At 39.9% G+C, this 22,374-nt stretch overlaps 1 protein-coding gene across 6 annotated transcripts in view; it reads left to right on the top strand.

The window, feature by feature from the left end:
• The first annotated feature begins 592 nt into the window (after positions 1-592).
• Positions 593-22,374, top strand: part of UVSSA (UV stimulated scaffold protein A) — a 46,177-nt gene continuing 24,395 nt past the window's right edge. For 2 of the 6 annotated variants that reach the window (XR_013182173.1, XM_054632615.2), the window contains exons 1-7: positions 593-884; positions 1,073-1,465; positions 4,750-4,870; positions 6,024-6,461; positions 7,544-7,653; positions 8,257-8,385; positions 20,868-20,973. Coding sequence is in view for 5 of the 6 variants with exons in the window: in XM_054632615.2 (XP_054488590.2) it covers positions 741-884; positions 1,073-1,465; positions 4,750-4,870; positions 6,024-6,461; positions 7,544-7,653; positions 8,257-8,385; positions 20,868-20,973 (1,441 nt within the window). In the remaining variant the exon portion in view is untranslated. The remainder of the gene's footprint in view (positions 885-1,072; positions 1,466-4,749; positions 4,871-6,023; positions 6,462-7,543; positions 7,654-8,256; positions 8,386-20,867; positions 20,974-22,374) is intronic. The other 4 variants (XM_054632616.2, XM_054632617.2, XM_077177826.1 and 1 more) reach the window with 4 other exon arrangements.

Here is a 22,374-nt window from a genome sequence, read left to right as displayed (position 1 = left end):
GCGCCAGGGGGGGTTTAGGTTGACATTAGTAGGAATTTCTTCACAGAAAGGTTGATCGCACCTCAGCACGGGCTGCCCAGGGAGGGGTTTAAGGAAAGACTGGAGCGGTGGTGTTTGGTTGGTGTCGATGATTCGGAGGTGTAAGTGACTCTCTGATAAGCAGGGGCGCTGTGTGGCGACTGCTCGCCCCTCCAGGCGGGATCGGGTTAACCACAACACCCCCTCACACAAAACCGGCAGGCTCAGGTTAAACACAACACCCCCTCACACAAAACCGGAGCGCGGCGCCTTTAAGGCTTTCCCCGCCCTTCCCCGGCCGCGCTTCCGGGTGCCGGCACGTCACGTGGGCGGGGGAGATGGTTGGTGCCGGGAGGGGGGGGGGAAGAAGGTACCACCCGCCGGGGCGGGGGGAGCACCCCAAAGGGGCGGGGCTCGCACGGAGGCGTGGTCAATGGGGAGGAGCGCGGGTCAGCACTCTGTGGGCGTGGTTCCATGTGGGCGTGGCTCACCGAAGGGCGTATGTACTTATGGGCGTGGCCATTACAAAAGGCGTGTCCGCGCGAGGGGCGGGGTTTCCTCTGGGGCGGGGTTTCCTCAGAGGCGGGGCTCCGCTGAGAGCCCGGAAGATGGCGCCGCCCAGTCGCGGTCGGGCCCGTCGGCGCTGCTGCGTCCCGGCCGGGGTTCCCCCGCCTTGAGGGACCTTCGGGGCGGCTGTCCCGGCAGCTCCGGTGCCGGCGGAGATGGAGAAGCGCCTGGCTGAGCTGGTGGAGGAGCTCACCACGTCGGGGGAGCCGCAGCTGGAGCCCGGCAGGATGAAGGAGCTGAAGAAGATCTGCAAGTACGGCCGGAGGGAGGGACGGAGCCGGGCCCGCTGTTGTCCCCAGGTCGGCGGTCCCGGGCGGAGCAGCCCCGAGTGCTCTTCTGGGGCCTGCTGCGGCGACTGGATGCTGCCAGCACAGAAGCTGTTCACTTAAAATTTTAAATAAATGATGTCCCCACGCTTACGTTTTTACATAATGAGTGTCTTTTTTAATATCTTCTCCTTCTTTTCCTTCGTTTTCTCCGTGCTCAGGTCGTCGGAGGAGCACATCAGCCACGCGTACCACCTGCTGCTGACGCGGCTCCGAGAGGAGCACGCCGAGATGCGCTTCTCCGCCTTCCAGGTGGTGCAGGAGCTGTTCGCCAGGTCCCACCACTTCAGGACGCTGCTCATCTCCAACTTCCAGGAGCTCCTGGAGCTCACGGTGGGCATAGACCACGAGCAGCCGCTTCCCCCGCCCAAGGAGGTGGCGCAGAAGCTGAGGAAAGCAGCCATCAAGGCAGTGCAGGACTGGCACGAGAAATATGGGGAAGCCTACAAGCAGCTTTCCCTGGGATACCACTTCCTAAAGCAGAACAAGAAGGTACTCGGCGCTTTTTACTCCACTGTGTAGTATCAGGTGATGATCACCAGGAGATGTTTAAAGTAAGGAAACCAATAAATGTTAAAAAAAAAGAAAGCTGTAGGGGACGACATTGCATGTAGGAGACCTCGTGTTGAGGATGGTCTTTGGAAAACAAACCCCAGGCTTTCTGGTCATCTTGCAGTACTGTAGGTATTTAAAACTCTGGTCTTGTACTCATGGCTGGGCTGTGCCTTTTTCAGGGTGCAAGTACTGCTCACTAGCTGGCTTTCACCCACTGATTCCTGCCTGACTGGAGCCCCAAGGTTTAGCTCTTTTGGGAAGGGCAGTAATGGTCATGCATTAAACTGAGGACAAACAGCTGTTAAATCTTTCTGTAGCTAGTTTAAACTAGCTTGATTTCTGTACTGAGCTGCCCCATTCTAGGTCCCCTTTACTGTACAAGTTTGCCAGTATACATGCCTGCCACCCTCAGCTGCAGTGTTACTGTGCCAGAAAAGAGCTTTTATGGAAGAGAAATTTCATGTAAACCTTAGCTTTTAGATGTCACTTCAAGTAACTGTGTTTGGAACATTCTGCTGCTTTAGTCTGTCTTCTGAGGTGCAACAGTGAAATTTGCAACGCTATTCTAGCATTCACACTACTACAATGATAATAACAGGCTCTCAGTAAACATACTGCTTTTCTTTCTCTTCACAAAGACAGATTCAGATTCCTAACAGCAGATGAAAAGCTTTTGTGATACATGAAGTATTTCTGTTGTTCTGATTCCACAGTAAGCTAATGGTGCTCCCTACTGAACTGTGCTGTGCTGGTTTTTTATACAGATTTTTGTATCTGCTCACAAAATATGATTGTCTTTGAATTACCCTTTCTTATCTTGTTTAAGAAAGGAAGAAAACAAAATGACAGTGGCAGGAAGTGCAAGACTGTGACAAAGGGGCTTTAACATGTAATACAGTTTCACACAAGTGTTCAACAGCTCTGCTGAAGTGTGGCAGGTCTGTCTGTGCTCCTGGGGTCAGTGGCTGCTCCCCAGTAACAACTGGGGGATCCCTCTCCAGGTTTTGAACAAGCTGTGCTGTTTTCTAGAACAGCTGGATTTGAGCTCCTCTACAAACATTTATATCAATAGAAGCAATCTCAGGTAGTTTGGTAACTCTTGTACTCAGAAGATTTGATGTGAGCCAAGTGGCCTTTTGCCAGCTTAATGCTTGAAGTGTGAGAAGCAACCAAAAGTTTTGAGGAGGCATTTCTACTTTTTTGTGGTAAAATACATCACTGTTGAGTTTTACTGGTTTGGCACAGTAGTATGGGGCAGCTTGGGTGGAGTGTTAGCTCTGTGTGTGGCCCATAGTTGGGTTTTGATTGGGTTTTTCTTAATGATCACCAAAATGACTCTATAAACAGTCAGAAGATGACAGCTGCTGCTCTTTTAGGGTGTAAAGCTAAAGAACTTCCCCCTCTGTTAATGTTAGTAGGTCTGTAGTAATAGGTACCAAGTAAGTGCCTCTATAAATGTTTGACTTCAAGAGCAAATAATGCTTCAGTATACATGAAAGTAATTGTTTTCAAACTCCCATCTCAGAGTTTAAAAGAAGAAGAAAGAGGAAAAATATTCCACATATTTCCAAGTGTTTGCATATTTGGGCACGTGACTCATATTGTGGTATCTTTGTGGCTGAGGAATGCATGGATGGAATTACAGAACAGGATTTCAGATGCACACAGAGTATGGTACTGCTGTATTCCAATATTTTCACAAAAGTTGCAGTAATTGTCTCAGCCTGCTGCTTGGCATCCTTTCAGTTGCTCCTCAAACATTTAGTTCCATAATTGCAGACCAGCAATAAAAGGCTTCATGGTCCTTTTGGTACAGAGACTGGGAAAGGATGGGCAGATGACTCCACTGCAGGTACTCTGGCAGGAGGCAGAAGTTGTGCTTTAGGAGGCTGTAGCTGTGTCTGGTTTTCTGTGCACTCCAGTCTGACTAGCAGCAAATGGTGGCTGCAGTTCCTGGGCTCTGCATCTTTGTTCTGCTTTTGTGGGCAGTGTTGCTCTTTGGGTGGATCTGTTTCTCCCAGTTCTGTGTGGGGAGCTTTGCAAACCTGTAGAAAAATCAGGTCCTGAAAACCAAGAAAGCTCACTCTGGTGCTCTGCATGATGCAGTAGCTTGTGAAACCAGATCCCTTCCCTCCCACCCTTCTGCCCACCCATTCCCTACTGAAAAACCAGCTTGGTGAGTGTGCCTGTTCCTAAACTGATGGAGACCCTCCATGCCAGTTTCTCTGACAGCTGTTAGATAAAAACATTTGTGTGACTCCAGAACTTTGTTGTAGGTTGTTGAGAGCCACTAGTGGATGTTGACATGCTTGATCGTCTAGCAGTGGAAAGAATAACAAATCTTCACTGAGTGCTCGTGATGGAGACATTGCAAGAGAATCTGTGGGCTGCACAGTCAGCAAAGTGCAGCCTTACTCAGCACTGTCTGTCTGGCAGTTCATAAAAGTTATGTGGTAGCAGTCAAAGGAAATTCTGTGTCTTTCAAAAAGGTTTCCTTCCACATTAATGCAATCAAGCCTCCCTTCTTTAAAACAGGAGTGAATTTTTTTTGTGTTTTCAATCCCTTCTAAGACCAAACTTAAAAAAAAAAGAAACAAACACCAAAGCAAATATTGCTAATATTTTAAGAAACAGTGTTTTGAGTTGCTCAGATTAATATTTATAATTCAGCCATAAGGAAGTGAGACTGAATGTTTTTTCTCTCAATATCAAAATCCAGCAATGGAATTGTAAAATCACAAATTAGGTCTTCCTTAATAAAATTGAAGGTCTTCTCTTTTACTTTCTTTTCTTACAAAGTTCTTTTTTAAGTTTTATACACACACACACACACACACTGGTTGTTATAGTGCTTACAAATTTTCCTAAAATTCCTGGTGGGCATGGTGTGATGTTTTCATGTAATCTTAATATCTCCCCTGCATAGTCTCTTCCTGCTCATTCTCCCTCACTCCTGGTCTCCAGTGCTGTGACAGAAGTCTCCCAAAGCCCTGTTTCTTCCTGCACTCTAGATGTGAAAATCTAAGGGGTTTAAGGGGTTTGTTTCTCTACCTTATGATTTCCTTTTGAAAGCCATTGATTCTCAACAGTCCTTTATTAGTAGGAGTAAAAACTCTGCAGTTATTGATTCAAGGGGGAGAAGAGATAAAAGGAGATGCTGCTGAGCTTCTGGCTGATGGCTGATGTTACAGGATTTTTCACCACAGATAAGGATCTTAGGAAATGGATTTTCTATATATTTCTTAGGAGGAATGTTACACTTTTTTCTTAATTTCCTCCTTAGGTGGATTTTCAGGATGTGCATGCCAGAACTGTGGCTGAAAGGAGGAGGGAAGAGGAGAAGCAAAAACGACTGGAGAACATTTACAAAGAAAAAGTCAAAAGAACTGAAAAAGAAATGGAAGGTTGGTTCCTTTGCTTCTTTTAGTGCATTTTTTGTTTTTGTTCATTTTTAAAGCAACCTTTTTAAGGTTGTATAAAATAAATTGAGAGAATAGCTACCCAGATAATAGCTGAGCACAGAAAGCAGGAATACTGCATTTGTTGGAGCTAGCCCTCCCTTTCTGTCACCTAAAGAATATCAGGGAAAGAAGTGACTGTCATGTGAGTTTAGTAGGAAGAGATGGAAAAGAAAGAAAATGTTATCAAGTAAAGGTCTGGTCTCTAATTCAGTAAAGTATGAGTGCATCACCCCAAGTAAACAAATCATGAGACTTCTTGGAGCTAGTGACTTAATTTCTGTTAGGCACAGACTTCCCCATGCCTTGTTGGCCTATGGCATTACTTATATATACAGTCCTTGTGTTCCAGAAATACAGGCAATGGTCTGCACAGGAATCCTGGATGCAGTGTAGGATAACTGTGAAAAGTGTCACAGTGCAGCTAGAAAATGTAACTGGGGCCTGAGTCTCTGAGCAATATGTGCATAGCAGACACATTTCTGTCACCCCAAAGAATAACAGAAATAGTAAGTATATTATGCTGCAGTTTAAAGGGTTATTTAGTTAAATTACTTTGGTGTATGTAATGCATGCAATTGTGTCTGCATTTATTCTGCATGCTGGAAATGTTTTCATGCACTATAGTGGAATTTTAAAGAGATTTAACTTTTCTAAAGTAACTTATATCCGTAGCATCTCTTTGAGCAATAACATACATTCATGGCTATTCCTACACACAGCAATAAAATTCATGGCTGTAAAATGAATACCCACCAGCATCACTAAGAATATCTCATTGAACCTCATTTTCCTTCAAATTCTATGAAGCACTTGAGTAATCTTTACATAGTGAAATTTTAGAGAGGCTAAGGAAAGGAGGAGCCCTGATTCTACATGTCTGGCATGTAGATTCTGAAATTCTAGATTTCCTGCTTAGGGACTGTCACTTTTATAAGGACAATTTCTGCAGAAGAGGAAGATCTGTGTGGCTCAGTTGTCAGTGGAGAAATGGCTTCCCCCTTTGGCAGTCATATTTGCTTTGTACCTCTGGGTCTGCTCTGCAGACATTAACACTTTACAGTATCTAATGATTTTATAAAAAATTGTGTCTTGATAGAACTGTCCCAAGAGATTGCTGATACACTGACAGAGATGGAAAACTGTTTCCAGCTGCTGATGCCAGATCCTCTCAATTTTGGGGTGAACGAGATTGACCCTGAGCTCAGCAAACAAACATCTGCTAATGAGGCCGGACCTGCATCCCCCTTGTCCTCCCAGGGGGAAGTTACCCCATCCTCTCTGGGGTGCATGGATGATGAGCAGCCCTGCTGCAGCAAGGACATTCTGCCTGTTTCTCAGTGTGTTACAGCTGATGGAAACAAGGAGGCAGATGAGAAGGCTGAGCAAGAAGAGCTGGATGGAGGCACAGGCTCAGATGGTCGATACAGTGGCCCTGCTCTTGATGATGATGATGATGATGATGATTACCAGACTTTTGTTAGGAACCATGGGCTTATTTCACATAAATATACTCTAGACCTTGAAATCTCCACAGGTACCTGGAAAAACTTCTGACATGTAGCTGGAGGCATCCTTTCTCTGAAGTGTTTTGTGCTTGTGGTTTTGGTTTTGTTTCTGTTACTTTAATGCTGGGGTTACTGGACACCATTTTGCTTTGGGATTCCTGGACACCACTTTGATTTTTTTTTTTAATTTTTTTTTTAGTTTATTATTTATTTTTCTGTTTCTGGTTCCTCTAGTAACTGTTCTTCGTTTTGGGTATTCTTTTGTGTGATTAGCAGATTTCATTAATTACCTTCTAAGATTGAATTTTTGTAATAGTTGTTGCAAGCCCATTATGGCACTTCATAGTAGCTATAATGAGTCTTTTGTGTTTAAAATCAATCTGTTTATCAAATACAAATTTCTTCCTCTTTGCTATTCACCTCTTTCCCTCTGTAGCTGGGGAATAAGCTGCTAGTTTAAAAATCTTACAATTGGATGTTTCTGAAACTTCTTCCTTGCAAGAAAGTAGTTTTGCTTGCAAGTGATTACACCATTTTTGTATAACTGTGCTAGTGTGAGTTACCTGCAGAAAAATCAGGATGGTTTGTGTTTTGGAAATCTGTTACAATTCCTGCCCTAAGGGAATTCCATGTGCAGACAGTAAGGGTGATACCTGCTTCTCGTTTTGCTGACAACAATGGGTGAAAAGTATAACTTTCACTTGGATAAACATACTTGGCTTCTTTGACAATCAAGTCCCTGTTACTACCAGGGTAGGGATTATTTTGTATTGAATATGAAGAAATTGGTACAATAATTCATTTGAACTTGGGACAAGATGTAATGAAAATAGTAAGACTGAACCCGTCTGTGATTTATTTGGTCATTCCTTCATAATGATGGCTAAACAACTCTTTCTGACATGTTGCATTGAACACTTTTCATATTTTCCTCAGATTTTTTGAGTGTGTGGATAGTAATAGAATAATTAATACTGAGCAGAGAAGCATTCTGATGTTTGTAACTCTCCCTGAAGTGATCAAATGTCTTAGAGTAATTTGCCTTCTTAAGCTCCTGTAGTGCAGATACCATAAATGTCATGCACTAACTCTTTTCCCCTGTTTTGAGCAGATATAAAAGTGCAAGAGAATGAAGACAATACTGCTATCATAAACAGTGTCATGGATGCTCACAAACTTCTCAGAAATAAGTTCTGGCCTTCTGTGCAATCCTGGATTCAGGTGTGATAATGAGAGAAATTTTTTTTTCTTCATTTTTTAGTAAAAAGATGGTGAAAGAAGGACTGGGATACAGTAAAGCTTGAGGGAGAGTGAACCACAAGGAAGTGAAGGTTGAAGAAACAGGAGCAATCAGAGAAGATTTCCATTTCAGTGAGGGTGGACTAAAGGATGCTGCAGGAGCTTGTTGGATAGCTCTCAGCCTTGGCTGTGGTACCTATGGGCAATTCTCTTTTTTTTTTTTTTTTCTTTTTTTTTTAGGATAGGTAAAACTTGGCTTCTTTGCAAAGTCTTAAAGTAAAGCACAGCTTATTTTTGTTAGACAGCTCTCTATCAGCTTAGCAGTGTGTCATGGAGCCTCCTGCATGGAATTTGGCCTACTGGAGGGCACTCTCAGAAGATGTTTGTAATATCTGTTCATTCTTTGGCTTCACTAGTTGCTGTTAGTTTTATAGTCTGGATAGAAATTGAATTGGCTTCACTAATTGTCACTTGTACAACAAAGGAATTTGTGATGCTATTTCATTAATTATGGGGGAAAACTGGAAATATTTTTTGGCTCAGATTTCTAGAAAAGAATAAGGATGTTGTTTTCTTGGTTTGCAGCTACTTACCAGAGCAGGAGTCAATGATGATAGGCTAAGACGTGCCATTGAACTCAAGAATAAAATGGAGACTGCTATGAAGAAATACAAGGAAATGGACATTTCCTTTAAAGCAAGAAAAAGAAAAGTGGTGAGTTTCTTAAAATTCTGTTTTACTAGAGCAGGCCATTAGTAAAGTTTAGCTTGTATACAGAAAAATGCTCTTTCTCTTAAGCCCTAACCTGGGAAACTTTTCAACACAGGTTTTATTGTAAAGTACATTAGTTCAGCTGATTGTAGCTTCCCTCAAGGAGCAGTAAACACCTGGATAATATTCCAGGGGCCTGGTTATTAGAACAAAACTGTTTAGGCATCCCTGTTGTTGTTTAGGATAGAGAAGTGGGTAAGTGCAGATTGTATTTACTCTTAGCTGCTTTATGTGTAACACTGTTAAGTCCTCAGCTTCTTTTGTGCATATTTCTCAATAGACACTGTGTTGCTCTTGTTCTTTCACAATTTGCTAAACCCTTAGAGTCTCTCAGTTGAGGAAAGTCATTTCTCTGCTATGTAGCATTTACTCTGTACTAAACATGTAATGTGATTAAGGTTATGATAGGAAAGTTTAGAGCATCCAACTTATTTCACAGAGATTATCAACCTTATTTCACAGAGATTAACTACCTATGACAGTTCTTGTGAAATAGGTAGACTTTGTGAGTAAACAGAAGCTGAAAGATCAAATTCATTATTCAGACCCAAAAAGGAGTTTATGGCCTGTTTACATAGATAAAAAGCAGAGCTGCATGATACTAATTTCTGTTGGCTGTGATGAAATGAAATAACTGCATAGCTTGACATGAAAATAAGTGCTTTGGGTCAGAGTCCAGACTAGAGTCTGGTTTGGATTTACTGGATTGTAAGGATTTGATCTGGACATAACACTTTGAGCTAAATTGTGCAGCCTCCTTTAGCCACGACTGAGTGTTGTAGACTTTGCCTTCATTGTACAAATGAAGCTAAATCAAGATTAATCTGATTCATCATCTTAACACTTCCTGATGTGCCACACCAGTCAAAAATGCCAACTCTGAATGAAAAGTACTGAAAGACTGTCTTGTCAGAGGCTTTTGTCTCCAGTGAAATATGTGTGCTACCTTTATGCAACCAGCTATGAAGGAATCCAGACATCTGCTGTCATTCCTGCCATTTGCTTGACAGGACTTCATTTGCTGCACCTCTGCATGGAATATTGGTTGCTATATTTCTTGTAAGATATAAAAGACATTCAAGCCTTGATTTTCATGTGTGTGTGTGAATGTGATCTGTGTGTGTGTTAACAGTGGTATTGTTACCACTTAGAGTGACCAATGCTGTCTGTATGCTTCTATAGCATGTTTAAAACTAGTAACTTTATTAATTTGAAAGCTAATAAATGCCATTGTTAAGAGGACAGAAAGATAGGAAGCACATAATGCTCACAATACTTTGAAAGTGAGGCAATGCAGACTGAGTTAACTTAAGCATTGAAAACAATATATAAATATTCCTAGGGTTTCTCTCCAGTGGAAAATAACTAAATTTAGTGTTAGTGCTGAGCTATTTTAAATTTATAACCTGAACACAGAGAGCTTTGTACAGCAGAAGGAAACTGCATAAATTATATTTTATTCATGTGTCAGATGACTTTATTGAAACATAAAAACATGGCAAATTGGGAGTCTAGTAGAACAAAATAAACAGAATCTCTTAGACCATGGTTATTGAATCCCCATCTGTCAAATATTTACATGTCAGCATGTGGAACACTGCACACATCTCCTCTTCTCTTGAGCATTGCTGCCTGTGTTAGGTGTTGTGGCTTTGTCCAGGTGTCCTCGTGTCCTTGGAGCTCTTGCCATGCCAGTTTTGCTGTCTCTGTATGTCTGAAGCCAAGAGAAGCAGTAGTGACAGCCTGGCTGTCCTGCACAGCCCTGGCTCCCAGATGGGATTTGGTGGCACCTGGGACCACAAGTGCTGGAGCTGCTCACGTGTGGGGATGAGCACAGCTGGAGATAAAGCTCAGGGAGCAGAGAGGGACAGTGTGGATCAGTGGCTGAGTGCACAGGGTCCCATGTAGATGGGTTTGGGGGTGGTCTGTGCCATCTCTGTGTTTGGACAGGATGGCAGTTCTGCACTCTGAGGTAGCCGTATCCTTAACTGGAGAATGTGAGGGTGAATTGTTTGTGCACTTGCTCATTTCAACTGTCATTATGATCCTGCACCACAGCAACCCATTCTTTCAGGGAGAGAGGTTTTATTTAATTAGCAAATATAAAACAGAGTGACAGGACTTGGCAGCTTGGCTGGAGACTTGGGCTTGCCCATGCTCCTGGGACTTTCTGCATTTTCTTCGTGCTCAATCTCCAGGTTTCTGTGGTGACTGATTTCCCCCCTTTTCATCTGTTCTATTCTGTGGTTTTTTTCTGTTCTGTCTGGGAACAGAGGGAGTAAAGGCTTTACCCATCCTCAAACTGAGATCAAGAAAGTTGATAAAGGGAAGAGTTTATTGAGAGACAATGAAACTGGAGATTTATTACTGTGAATTCCACTATAACTCTGGATCCCACAGAGATTTAAATTGCCACTTCAAAGAGGAAAGGTCCTGGGGTGCCTTACATTTGCCATGTGTCATTGCTACTCTCTTTTAGCTGATCAGTTACACATGGATATGGCTGAAATGCAAATAATTGTATATATCTGGAGTGATTCTTGATGCTGCAGTTTAATATGAATATACCTGCAGTGTAGCTTGATATAAATTACACTGAGAGCAAGAAATTGGTGGTTACGTGGCCTGATTCCACAGAGGAAATATTTGCTTGGTTCACAAGGTGTGTGCTTTTGGCAGTCCTTATTATTACATCCATGCTTTCCATTGTTTCTCATTTCATTTTCCATATCACAGAGCACAAGCCTCCAAGGCAGGTGCCTTTGGCAATCAGAACCTGTTACACAATTAGCACAAGTTATTTTCTCTCAAGTTCTTTTTTACCTTTACTGAAAAATGAAAATGTCAAACTGCTTTTCAAACCACAGGAGAACCTCCTGGAGGTTTAGGGAACTTCCCTTTTATACAAAGTCTCTTGAAGGAAAGCACAGAACTTTATACAGTGAGACACTTTGACTTTAAGTGGTTTATAGTGACATGAGCTGTAACTACTTTTACTTTTCTCCTCCATGAGAGTGAAGAACACAAACCATCAGAGAGTTTTAATTACAAGGAGGGCCATCATTTCTATGTGACACTCACACCCTGCCAGCACAAGCAGCCTGTGTTTTGTGCTTGCCTCTCAGGAGCTGTGGGAGGAAAGGGAAAAGAAAAACAAATGTTATCCTTTAACTGTCTAGAAACAAATCCCTTGAAGCAGATTTTATAATTATTAATACAACCCAGTTGCCCAGTCCACACATTCTCCATTCCCACTGCTGTGCTCCCAGTAGATCAGAAGTCAAGGCATTTTTACAAGGTGTTACTTTTTCAGATGGGTGGACAAAAAAATCACAGACTACACATATTGGTCAAAGGTAAATGAGATTTTGTGTGCTTACATGGGTTATGTTCACTGTAGTTAAATCCTTCTTTGGGGTGTCAGTCAGGTTTCTGACAGGAAATGCATTTTGAGGGTATAAACATTTTGAGGGTTTTGAAATTCATTTTTCTGTGAATCTGGGTTTGGCTGAAGAGAGTGGGAGCTGTAAAAAGGCTTTTATTTCACGGTAGCACAGTGCTCAGACAGGAACCTTTCTTCTCTGAGTGCCTGCTCAGGATAATTCCAGTGCCCAGTAGAGGGAGTGCAAACTGCATGCTCCACATTTTCTCTGTGCCACCTTGATCCAGAGCCAGCCATCTGCTCAGTCTGTGTTTCCAGGTAAACTTACCTGAAACAGCAACACCAGAGAGATTTCAAGTTAATTCGTGACTCTATGAAATATTGTAAAAGTTCAGCTGTAATTATTGGCTTAGATTGGTGGTTAAATGGACACTACTGTTTCCAGACTTTCAGTTCTTTTGCAGGAATAACTTATGATCAAATTGTTCTTAATTTTTTTTATTGCTGGTTAGAAATAGATTTGTTTCTCAATGTCTTCTTCCTTTTCTTATAATACTGGAATTTAATTTTTTTCTTGTTTAATGTCTGATTTGCTGCTGATTAGGTGCAAATGATCTTGCAATTTTAGAGAGGACGAGTATGTTCTGTATTTTAAATCATGCATGCCACCTTTCACTTACATCCTTTCCATAAAGACTTACCCGTTAGGATAATACTTGAAATCCTGACATTATTAACAGAAATGTAGCTCATTAGCTGGATTTTGTACACTCAAAATATGCTTCTGTCTTATGTGATTACCTTGGGAAGCTGTGGAAGGTTTAGTACTGAGGCTGGCTAAAACTTGGGCAGACAGAATCCAGGAGGAAAGATGCTGTGAGAAGCATCCCATTCATGTGTCTGTCAGCAGAGGGATCATTTAACAGACCTGTTACACTTTGAATTTTAAATTTCAAGTTACATTAACAACCAGGGATATACAGTTTTTCATTTCATTAACTGTATTCATTACTTTTTGTTTCACCTTTCCTTATCTTCTGTCAAATCTAAGCATGTGCTTGGATCTTGATTTATTCGTGTACTTAATTTTATCCATGTGAAACATCTGGTTGAACTCAATAATGCCATTAATAATTAGATTTGGAGGAGCCTGTCCTTGTGTTGTCCAGAACCTGATACTCAAACCTCACTATAATACAAGTAAGATTTTTTCAGAAAATTGTTACAAATTTACAATTTAAATATTTGCTGCTAATTTAGTCCTAAAATACATTAAAAGGTTTAAATTTTAATATGTTATAAATTAAGCTAAGAGTTCTGCCAATTACTTGGTTACAACACTTGCTGATTTTTTTCCCCATGTCTTCAACTACAGTTGGGCATTTTAGCAATTCTAATGAGTTATTTCTACCTAATAATTTTGTAGCTTTATAACCAGCTCTTTTCAAGTCTGTCTTTTTGTTAAGTTAGTGCTTGCTTTAGGAAAAAAAAAAAAAGAGCTGCACTTGAATTTTAGATTTCTTTTTCTGCTTCTGTAGCCATAGAGAATCCAGTCCTGTTGACAGCTCTCTGTAACAGCTTCCTGTAGTTACATCCTTACAGTTTTTTCTCTTGTTCATTTTGGAGAAATTTTAGTTTCTGGGGGTTAGGTAATTGTCATCAGTGATCCCTCACAGTGCCTGAAACCACATTTACTGAAACATGCTCAGACCATGCAGCAAGAGAGGCACCTTTGTAGGGAACTCTTTTCCCCAGGTGCTGCTTTTTAACAAAAACTGCAACTCTTAGCAAGAAGTTGCCCTATGAAAACTGGAAGCATTTAATTTTAAGGTTTAAATGATAACTTGATGTTGATTGTTAGTATGTTTTCTGTAGAGAAATATAGGACTATTTGATAACTACAGCAGCATTATTCCTAAAGATGTTCTTTACCAGATTTATACATTGTTAGCATGTAATGTGGTCAGAATAAATAGTAAAATTTATTAATATTTATATGGTCAAATTGGTAGCCCAGGCAACATTTAAATTGTTTGGATTTTTTTGTCTAGGTAATATTTATCAAAAAAGCCAGATCAACCATAACTGTAAAAGTAAACACAGAATATTAACTAGGTCATAAGTATTTACTTAATGCTCCCTCTTCCCTCCTTCCTGTTTTAATTGGTGTTATTTTTACTGTCATGTTTGTCATGTTCTTATTATTTCTGTTAAATGATCACTTTTCAGCTAAAAGAGCTTTCTATTTTTTCAAGTTTTATTAGGATGTAGGACTGATATAAAATAAAACTGTAAAATTAGCCCTCAGAACAGCAGTCCCTCATTAAAGTGTCTGATAGCTGGGTGATGGGTTTGGTTGGTTTTGTCTCTTCCCTAGAGCTGAATGTTGCTGTGGTGTGTTTCATGCTTTGCCCTGGCCATGCAGCCTGCCACTGCTATGAAGTTATTAAAAATATCTTGTTATGCAGATCTAGCCATGAATTCTTGGGGCTGTCACTGTGACGACCTCTGAGCCCTGTGTGATTCGCAGGTCGCACAATGCAATTTGGAGCCCCTCTAATAGAGTGGAAAATAAAGGAGGATGTCTCCATCATCAGGTTAACCCTCATGTTAAGTATTTAAGTTTTTCAGGCCCAAGGGTCATCTCCCTTGATTCATCTATGAATACTGAGCAGTGTGTATTCTCTAAGTAGGAGATACAAATTTGCTTCCTGCTTTTTATCCATCCTACCTTGCAAGGGGAAATAGTGTTTTGAAGTGAATTTTTTTGTGAGGTCCATAGAGGTAAATTGCTAAATGTGTATTTATAAAAATGGAAAAGGAAGAAAAGTTTTAGGCTTGAAGCATATATTAATGCATTTAAATTTAGCTGATGAGCAATATGAAAGTAAATATATCCACATCTAAAATGTCTTTGTACCTGAAATCCACAATCAGAAATACATGTAAGGTTATGTGTATTTGCATAGAATAATTTTTTACCTGTCTGTAATAAATTAGGTTTACTTAATTGAGATGTTATTGTTAGACGTGGAAGCCTTCACTAGTTTAACTAAAACTGTTGCATCTCCCCTGAATGTGATACTTTCTGAAAAATGTGAATTGTGCAAGAGAACTTGGCCCTTTTGATGTACCTGCTTAAGGATTAAGATGGTTTATGCAACCACGATTTTGGTGGATGGTAGGAGCTCAAGTAGTGAGGTATGAAAATACATCTGAGGACACATCTTGGGTGGTTATTGCTAAAGAAATACTGAACTTGCCTTACAAAATCTTTCTGAGGTAATAATTTTGTCCAATGTACCATTTTTCTAGACTGCCTTTATTTTCTGCCCTCTGAAACTGTGAAGGCACACACTGGTCCACTGGGTCTCTTGGACATACCAGTTTTTTTGAAAGGATTAATGAAGATGCAGAGTCTTTTGAACTGGTTTTTGAGCTTGTCCCCCCAGGACTGTGAGAATCCTCACAGACTCTTGCTTTAGGGAAAAACTGGTTCATCAGGTAGTTGTTATATTGCTAAAGCAATTTGGAGCAAGGTGTGTTCATTCTCCAGTGTACTCTGGCAAAGTGTTGGGCTGGAACCCTTCAAGCATTTTTGCTAACTCCTGGAAATTAGGAAATAATGTGAAAAGTGCATTCCTAAATAAAAGTCAGCCTGGCCAAGATGCTTATGTGCTGTTGAGCAACTACACCTAGAATGAATGGTGATACTTTTACGGGTGAACATAAAATGTGCTTTGCCTGGACCACATATCTAATTTGCAGTCATGGGGTTTGAATTTATGTTCATATCACAAAGTGAAGGGGAGGGAGGCTGTGTGGGAGGTTCTTATAAAGACAGCTCTGTTCGTAGTTTGTGTTTTCCTTGTGTTGCACATGAGAAAACTCGAGCATGGTTCTAAAATCTGTCCAAATGCCAGCATTTATTTCCATGTCATCATCCTGTGTTGGATGATATAAAAGAATGGAAAAGGAGGAATGTGTCTTTACATTAAAGATACACTGACTACTCAGTTTCTGTTACTGGCACTGAAGAATTTTACCCCAGTCACTGTTTTCTTGCATAGAATATCCCCAAATTTCATTTTAACATACCTGAAGTATGTTTTGTGTTATGGTTGAATAAAAAATGCATGTGCTTAAGGTTGCCCCTCTAACTAGGTTCTACAGCAATAAATATTCTGGGTCCCTAACCAAAATCTTCTAGAAAAATATTTAGTTGGCTTTGAGTAGATGCACATGAGATATTGGCATGGTGGAATAATTTGCAAGATCTTTCAGTGAGGGTATTAGCATATAAATAGCAGATGCAATGACGACCATCACAGCTGAGTACATTTAATTTTTAGTTTATAAGATAGAATGGGTTTTTAAATGCATAGCCATCAAGCCTGCTGAAAGACAAATGAAGTTTAGAGTTCACTTGTCTGAGGATGTCTTACATCATTTTTTTTTTAGAAAAGGGAAACAGGCACGCATAAAACAGAACAAAAGTGATTTCTTGGGTGAAAAGTAATTGAGATTGCAAACCAAGTTAATTAGACCATGCAAAATTTATTTAATGGTCCCAGCTGTAGTTTGCAAGTGGTGTTTTAGTGAGTAGATATGACTTCTTCATGTGCTATCTTTTCTCTTGCTTCTTTTTCTAAGATAATTAGTAGTGGCTGTACATCTAGTCCTGTAAACTGATTGCATTGTATATTTCAGTAATTTTATTGCTTGCTTTAATTATGATTGCAGAGACTCGGGTTTTTAAATCCTCTTAACAGAATGTAGCAGTCAATTTGTATAAAAGTGAGCAAAGGATCCAGGGCTTTTCTTCACATCTTTCCAAGTGCTGTGTGGTGGGTGGAGGCTTTTTTCACATTTATTACTGGTTGGGATGGGTGAACAAGGCCCTTAACTGGGGCTCTGGTTGCCCTGAGCTGCACCAACAGATGGAGGCTGTTGGAGCATTGACTGCAAAGTAAAAGAAACAATTGCATTTCTACTTGCATCCTGTGCTTTTTCCAGGTTTTTTAATAATGCAGAGTAATAAAGAAACATCTGTTTTTTCAATTTTTTTTTTTAATGAGTTAGGGAGGAAATGATTTGATTGCACTCGTCTAGTTGGAATAGTCAGCACTATTTTCAGTTTTTAGTGAAAAATCAGGAAAATTGTGAAAATGTTCTAAGTGATTACAGTGAAAATAATACCTGTATATTTTCTGTCTTTTTTTAAACCATATTCTCATATGTAAATAAGTCCAGCTCAAGACTCTGAAAATTGCCTAGCTAAATCCCATTTCTTCTCACAGGAATACAGCTACCTAGTTAGTGATCCTACCCATGTTAAAGAAACCAACAACCAACACATAGTTTTGCAAATACATCATTCTATGACTTAGATAAATAAATACAAAAATAAATACCAGCATTTTAGAGCAGATTAACAGGGTAAAAATTCCCTTTCCCTTGGAACTTGAGGGTCAGTGGTGGTGCAAGCAGCCTCTGATGTCTGGGGCTCTGATGGACCATTCTCTAGTGACAGAGAGGGGCTGTTCACCCTCCATCTGTGCTAAGACTGTGTTCCAGAGTTTCCTCATATCACCTGATAATTAGAATGGATTTGAACCCAGGAGCTTCTTTCTCACATTCTTTGACAGGTGATTGAGAAACAAGCAGTTTTGTGACTACCTATCTGCGAGGTATTTAATCTTGTACACTACAAGAAAAGCTTTCCATTGTGGTATTTATCACTTGCTCTTATGCTTTACTTCCCTTCAGCCATGGCACACTAGAAATTTCATGTTTTTATCTTAGTCTCCTTTTTCATGGTTGCAAGTAACCCCTCATTCCTAAAGGATTATAATTTACTTATTTGGCCACTTAAAACTACTGTCTTAAATATTTATTTCTTCTGATTTAATGGTGGATTGTTTATTTTTATTTTTTTAATTGACTGAAAAAGTTTTCCTGTAGTGGAAGCATAGATAGGAGGGGGTTGAGCTTTCCCACTACCTCTGTAGAAGTTGCTTTTTGGAACTTTAAAAAGACATTCTTTTCTAACTAATAATATTGTCCATGAGCTCTCCCACTTTCTCTTGCAAGGAAATGGAACAAACATACATAAATAGGATGGTTCTGATAAAGTACCACTGGAATGAAGTAAATTGAGATATAACTACCTGCTATTACTGTGCAACTTCTTGAATTTCCAGCAGTGACAACTTCAATATTTTAAAGTAAAAAGATAACTTATTTAACTTGTTAAGGATTTTATCAAGATAAAGACTTTATGTCTGTTTGAAGGGAAAAGAGGGCTTAATTCCTGATAGTTAGCTAAGCAGTTAATTTTTTTTTTCAGGAAATCTAAATTTAATAGAAGGCTCCAGGGAAATTCAAGGGTGTGAACAATAAGCATAATATTTTATGAAAATGACCCCCATATTTAAAATCTGGCATTATATGTTATGCATTGTAGCACCAAGTCCACATCTACCTTTTAGAAAATTAAAACACATAAATTCTGTTTAGTGTTTGATATGTGCTGCACTAGCTGAAAGCCATAATGCCCCTAAAACCTTGGGTTGCTTTTCACCTTTCATAAATTCCTGGGTAGATTCTATACAAAAAATAATTTTCAGCTCCGTGGCTCATTGTTATTCAAAGTTGATTGATTGTCGTCATTTACCCAGTGAGGAAGTTAAGTGCTCCTGTCATTTCTGAAGAGTATAATTGGGACGTTTCACAGGTCAGTGGTAGTGACAGGTTTCCCTTTTGATTAGTGTTAGACTGATAACAAAAATTACAGTTTCCTATGATTAATGTTTTCTATAGTACTTGAATGCACAGTTCATGGATTGTACCTAAACAAAGTGAATTTGCATCTGATTATGCCTTTTCTCTGCCAGGCTTTTCATGTGCTTTAAAGTTTGAGATCATGCAGGTAATACAGCAAAGTTGCTTCCAGTGCAGTTTTCCAGTGGAGGATTAGTGAGATCCACTGAATTTTAGAATATTACCATACAGAGAGATATGTGCCTTGAGTGATATGAACAAATTAGGTGAAATTTCAATTAAAGATAGTACTCTGCTTTCCCTCTAGTCCTCTCAGATATGACATGCAAGGAAGTACTGGTATTGTATCCCTGCTCTTTTAGGTATAATCTGGCAACTTAAGTTAAATGATCAGGCTGGACTGAGTTTTGTCCTCTTGTTGTCTAACACTATTTCTCTGTTCCTTAAACCTGTTGCTGTTTATTTGTTTACAGACTGAGTGAAAACAAAGGGAATACAGAATACACTGAATTTACTTTCCCTTTTTATGATATGAAAGTTAGTCAGTTTGTACATTATGACACAAAGTTGCAGACTGAGATCATCTATGACAAATTTTACCTTGATGAAATCTTTTTTTTATAGCTAGGTAAGAAATGGAACCTGAACATGAAAATTTTGATGATGTCCTGCTTGTAGAATTTTACTTCTAACTTGTACCATCCATTCATTATGTGTTAATGTATATTTTTGTATTAATAGCCATCAACATTCTTTATTAGAAATTAATACAGTCCCACTTACAATTAATTGTGGCCAAAAAGAAATACTGGGTTTTTTTAAGTTATTATTTATTTTAATTTTTTAACCACATTTGATAAACCAAGGTTAGCTGCTAGATTTTTGGCTTTAGAGTGTATGTATGATTTAAAGGAACTCAGCTGTGACACAAGATTAGAGTAGTGAATTAGATTGGGAAAATTCTGCTGCAGGCAAAACCTGCAGTATCCTCTGGTGCTTGTAACAATGAGTGGTTGGTATGAATATTAACAGAATCCAGGTGCACTAATAGAAGTAAAGAACACAGATGAAAATAGTGGAAATTATGCTATTCCTTGTCAATTGGGTTGCTGCAATGAAGTGGAAGAAGTGATAGCCTGTGCTAAGGTTGGGTTTAGTGGATACCTTTTACTATTTTCTTGTAAAAGCACATGGCAAACATACAATAATAAAGTGCTAATTATGTTGTTGGGAATGAGGTGACTCTGAACATGGGCAAAGGAAATAAAGCTTTAAGCCTCCATCATTGTTGCCTTTTTAGGCTAGTTGGCATTTGCTTTTTTGAAGCTCTGATAGTACAGGCCATGTCTGGTGACACAGATTCTTTTAGCTTATGTGCAGTTTAGAAATAGAAGTCATTTTCAGGTATGGAACAAGCTTAGAAAAAGTACAGATTTGATGGCACATACACAGCAGTTGCTAGCTAAAGTTATACATAGGAAGCCACTTATGTGGATTAATTACACTGATTAGTTGGATCTCCTTTTTTTTTTCCCCACCTACTCATAGATCCTCAATTTCCATGAGCAAGACAGACCAAGTGCACATTTAAGAAAATCTTGTTTTGTTGGTCTTTATCAGAGTAGTGTGTGCTGTCTGGTGGTATAAATGGTTGGGATGTACCAAATCAGTTAAGGAATGAATTTATGAAATTATTCTTAGTGCTGTTGTGAAAAAACACACTGTACCACTGTAGTATACAGATCTGAATATTCTTATTTGAGTCACTATTAGCTTACCCATTCTTTGGCTTCTCCTCCTGTTTGCCTGCTCTGGTTTTGAGCTCTTAAACAATTTGTGATACCATTTAACATGCCACAGATTATTTGAGTGCTAGTAAATGAGTAAAATCATCAAAATGAGAAGAGTTAAGACTGTAATTTGCTCATTAAGTCAAAATCTTGATGTTATTTTAAGATTTTTTGGTCTTATTTTATAGCTTCACACTTTCTCAGACCTCCCCAACTGCATGTGTTCTAATGGATAAAAGGGGCTTTAAAGAAGCCCTTAGGATAGAGAATGGCTTTAGAGATAAAATGTTAAGCAAAGACCTAATCTTAGATAAAGATTAAATACATAATTAGGGAAATATTTTTGACATAGAGAAGTCTCAGTAGGGCTGTCAGGATGTTTGCAAAATATTTTCAGCGTGAAAGGAAATGAAAAACAGTCTTCACATGAAAATAAAGAGAAAATAACCCCAACAAAAATATCTCTGTAGATGAAAGCCTCAGATGATGATGATGAGGATGAAGATGAGTTTGTGGAGGTCCCTGAGAAGGAAGGTTATGAGCCCCACATTCCAGACCACCTGCGGAAGGAATATGGTGAGTTTGCCCAGCTGTGACAAGCTTTATCCCTGCGTGTCACTGCTGCACCAAGGTAAATAAACAGCCATGCTGAAGTAATCAAGTGATCAGCAGTGTGGGTAATCTCTGCCTGCTCTGAGGAAGTCATTACATGGACACCAGGGCAGTGATTGGCTCTGGATAAACAAATACTTCTAGGAGCAGGAGCAACTGAGACGAGCAGTTTATTCCATTCCATCACCTTCCTCAGGAGCTCAGAGCCAGGAGCAGCACCCTGTGTGCTTGTAGGTGTGCAGAGCACACATCATCTTCCACAGCTTACTCCATTCCATCATCTTCTCAGGAGCTCAGAGCCAGGAGCAGCACCCTGAGTGCTTGTAGGTGTGCAGAGCACACATCATCTACCACAGCTTACTCCATTCCATCATCTTCCTCAGGAGCTCAGAGCCAGGAGCAGCAACCTGTGTGCTTGTAGGTGTGCAGAGCACACACTGGGAGTGAAGGGATTGCAAAGTGAGGTTGGCAATGAGCCTGAATGTCACATACAAGTGCTGGTGCCAGTCTGGTGAGCTGGGATAAGGGGCTGTTCCATCACCTGTATTAATAGCAGCTGGATATGCACAGCTACTTCCTCCCATAGAGTGGCCAACTTAAAGCTCTGCAGGGTGGCTCTTTTTGTTTAGGTATTGATGTCAGAAGATGTTAAATGCAGCTCAGCCTTCAAGTGCAGAATTACAGCCACAGAGCACATACCAGATGACAAACTATAATTTTGCGTTCTTAGTAAAAGTAGATAATTTTTAAAGGAAGTTATGCTTACTTGTGTTCTTGTGAAATTGAGAGTGGTGTTACTGAAGAAAGTTCATCTTAATTCGACTTCAGTGCATTGCTCCTTGTCCTTTGTACCTCTTGCTTAGTAAATCTGCAGCTTTACTTCTGTGTAACTCAGTATATTTGAGGACTCCCAAGGTTTCAGTACATTGTGGAGAAGGGTAGCTGCCATCAGAAAGCTTTAAGTTAAAAAACCAGTGAGCAGTGTCTTGCTCCTGCATTTTTCCATGAGTATTTGTGTAAGACTGGTGCTGTTGCTGTTGCTTTTTCAATGTTGATGCTTATTTGTCCCAATTCTGCAGTTTACCTCATAAAAGTCAGGCTGCAGCTACCACCTGGAACTCGTTTTTCATATCTTTTGCAGCAGCCTAAGTAATTCTAACATGCAAAATTCTGTTTGTACTTGCCAGTTTCCACTGGAAGTGAAATGTATTCACCTCTTCCCTTTTATCCCATCTTCCTCATGGACACATATTTCTGAAAAATAAAGCATCTTACCACCCTGTATCACGCTAACACAATACTTGGCTGCTATTTGAATTCCTTTTTATAGGGAAGGATAAAAGAAGAACCCTGCTATCTACTCAG

The sequence above is a fragment of the Agelaius phoeniceus genome, chromosome 4 (genome assembly GCF_051311805.1).
Source record: "Agelaius phoeniceus isolate bAgePho1 chromosome 4, bAgePho1.hap1, whole genome shotgun sequence".
NCBI classification, from domain to species: Eukaryota; Metazoa; Chordata; class Aves; order Passeriformes; family Icteridae; genus Agelaius; species Agelaius phoeniceus.
This window is presented reverse-complemented; position numbering and strand designations above follow the sequence as displayed.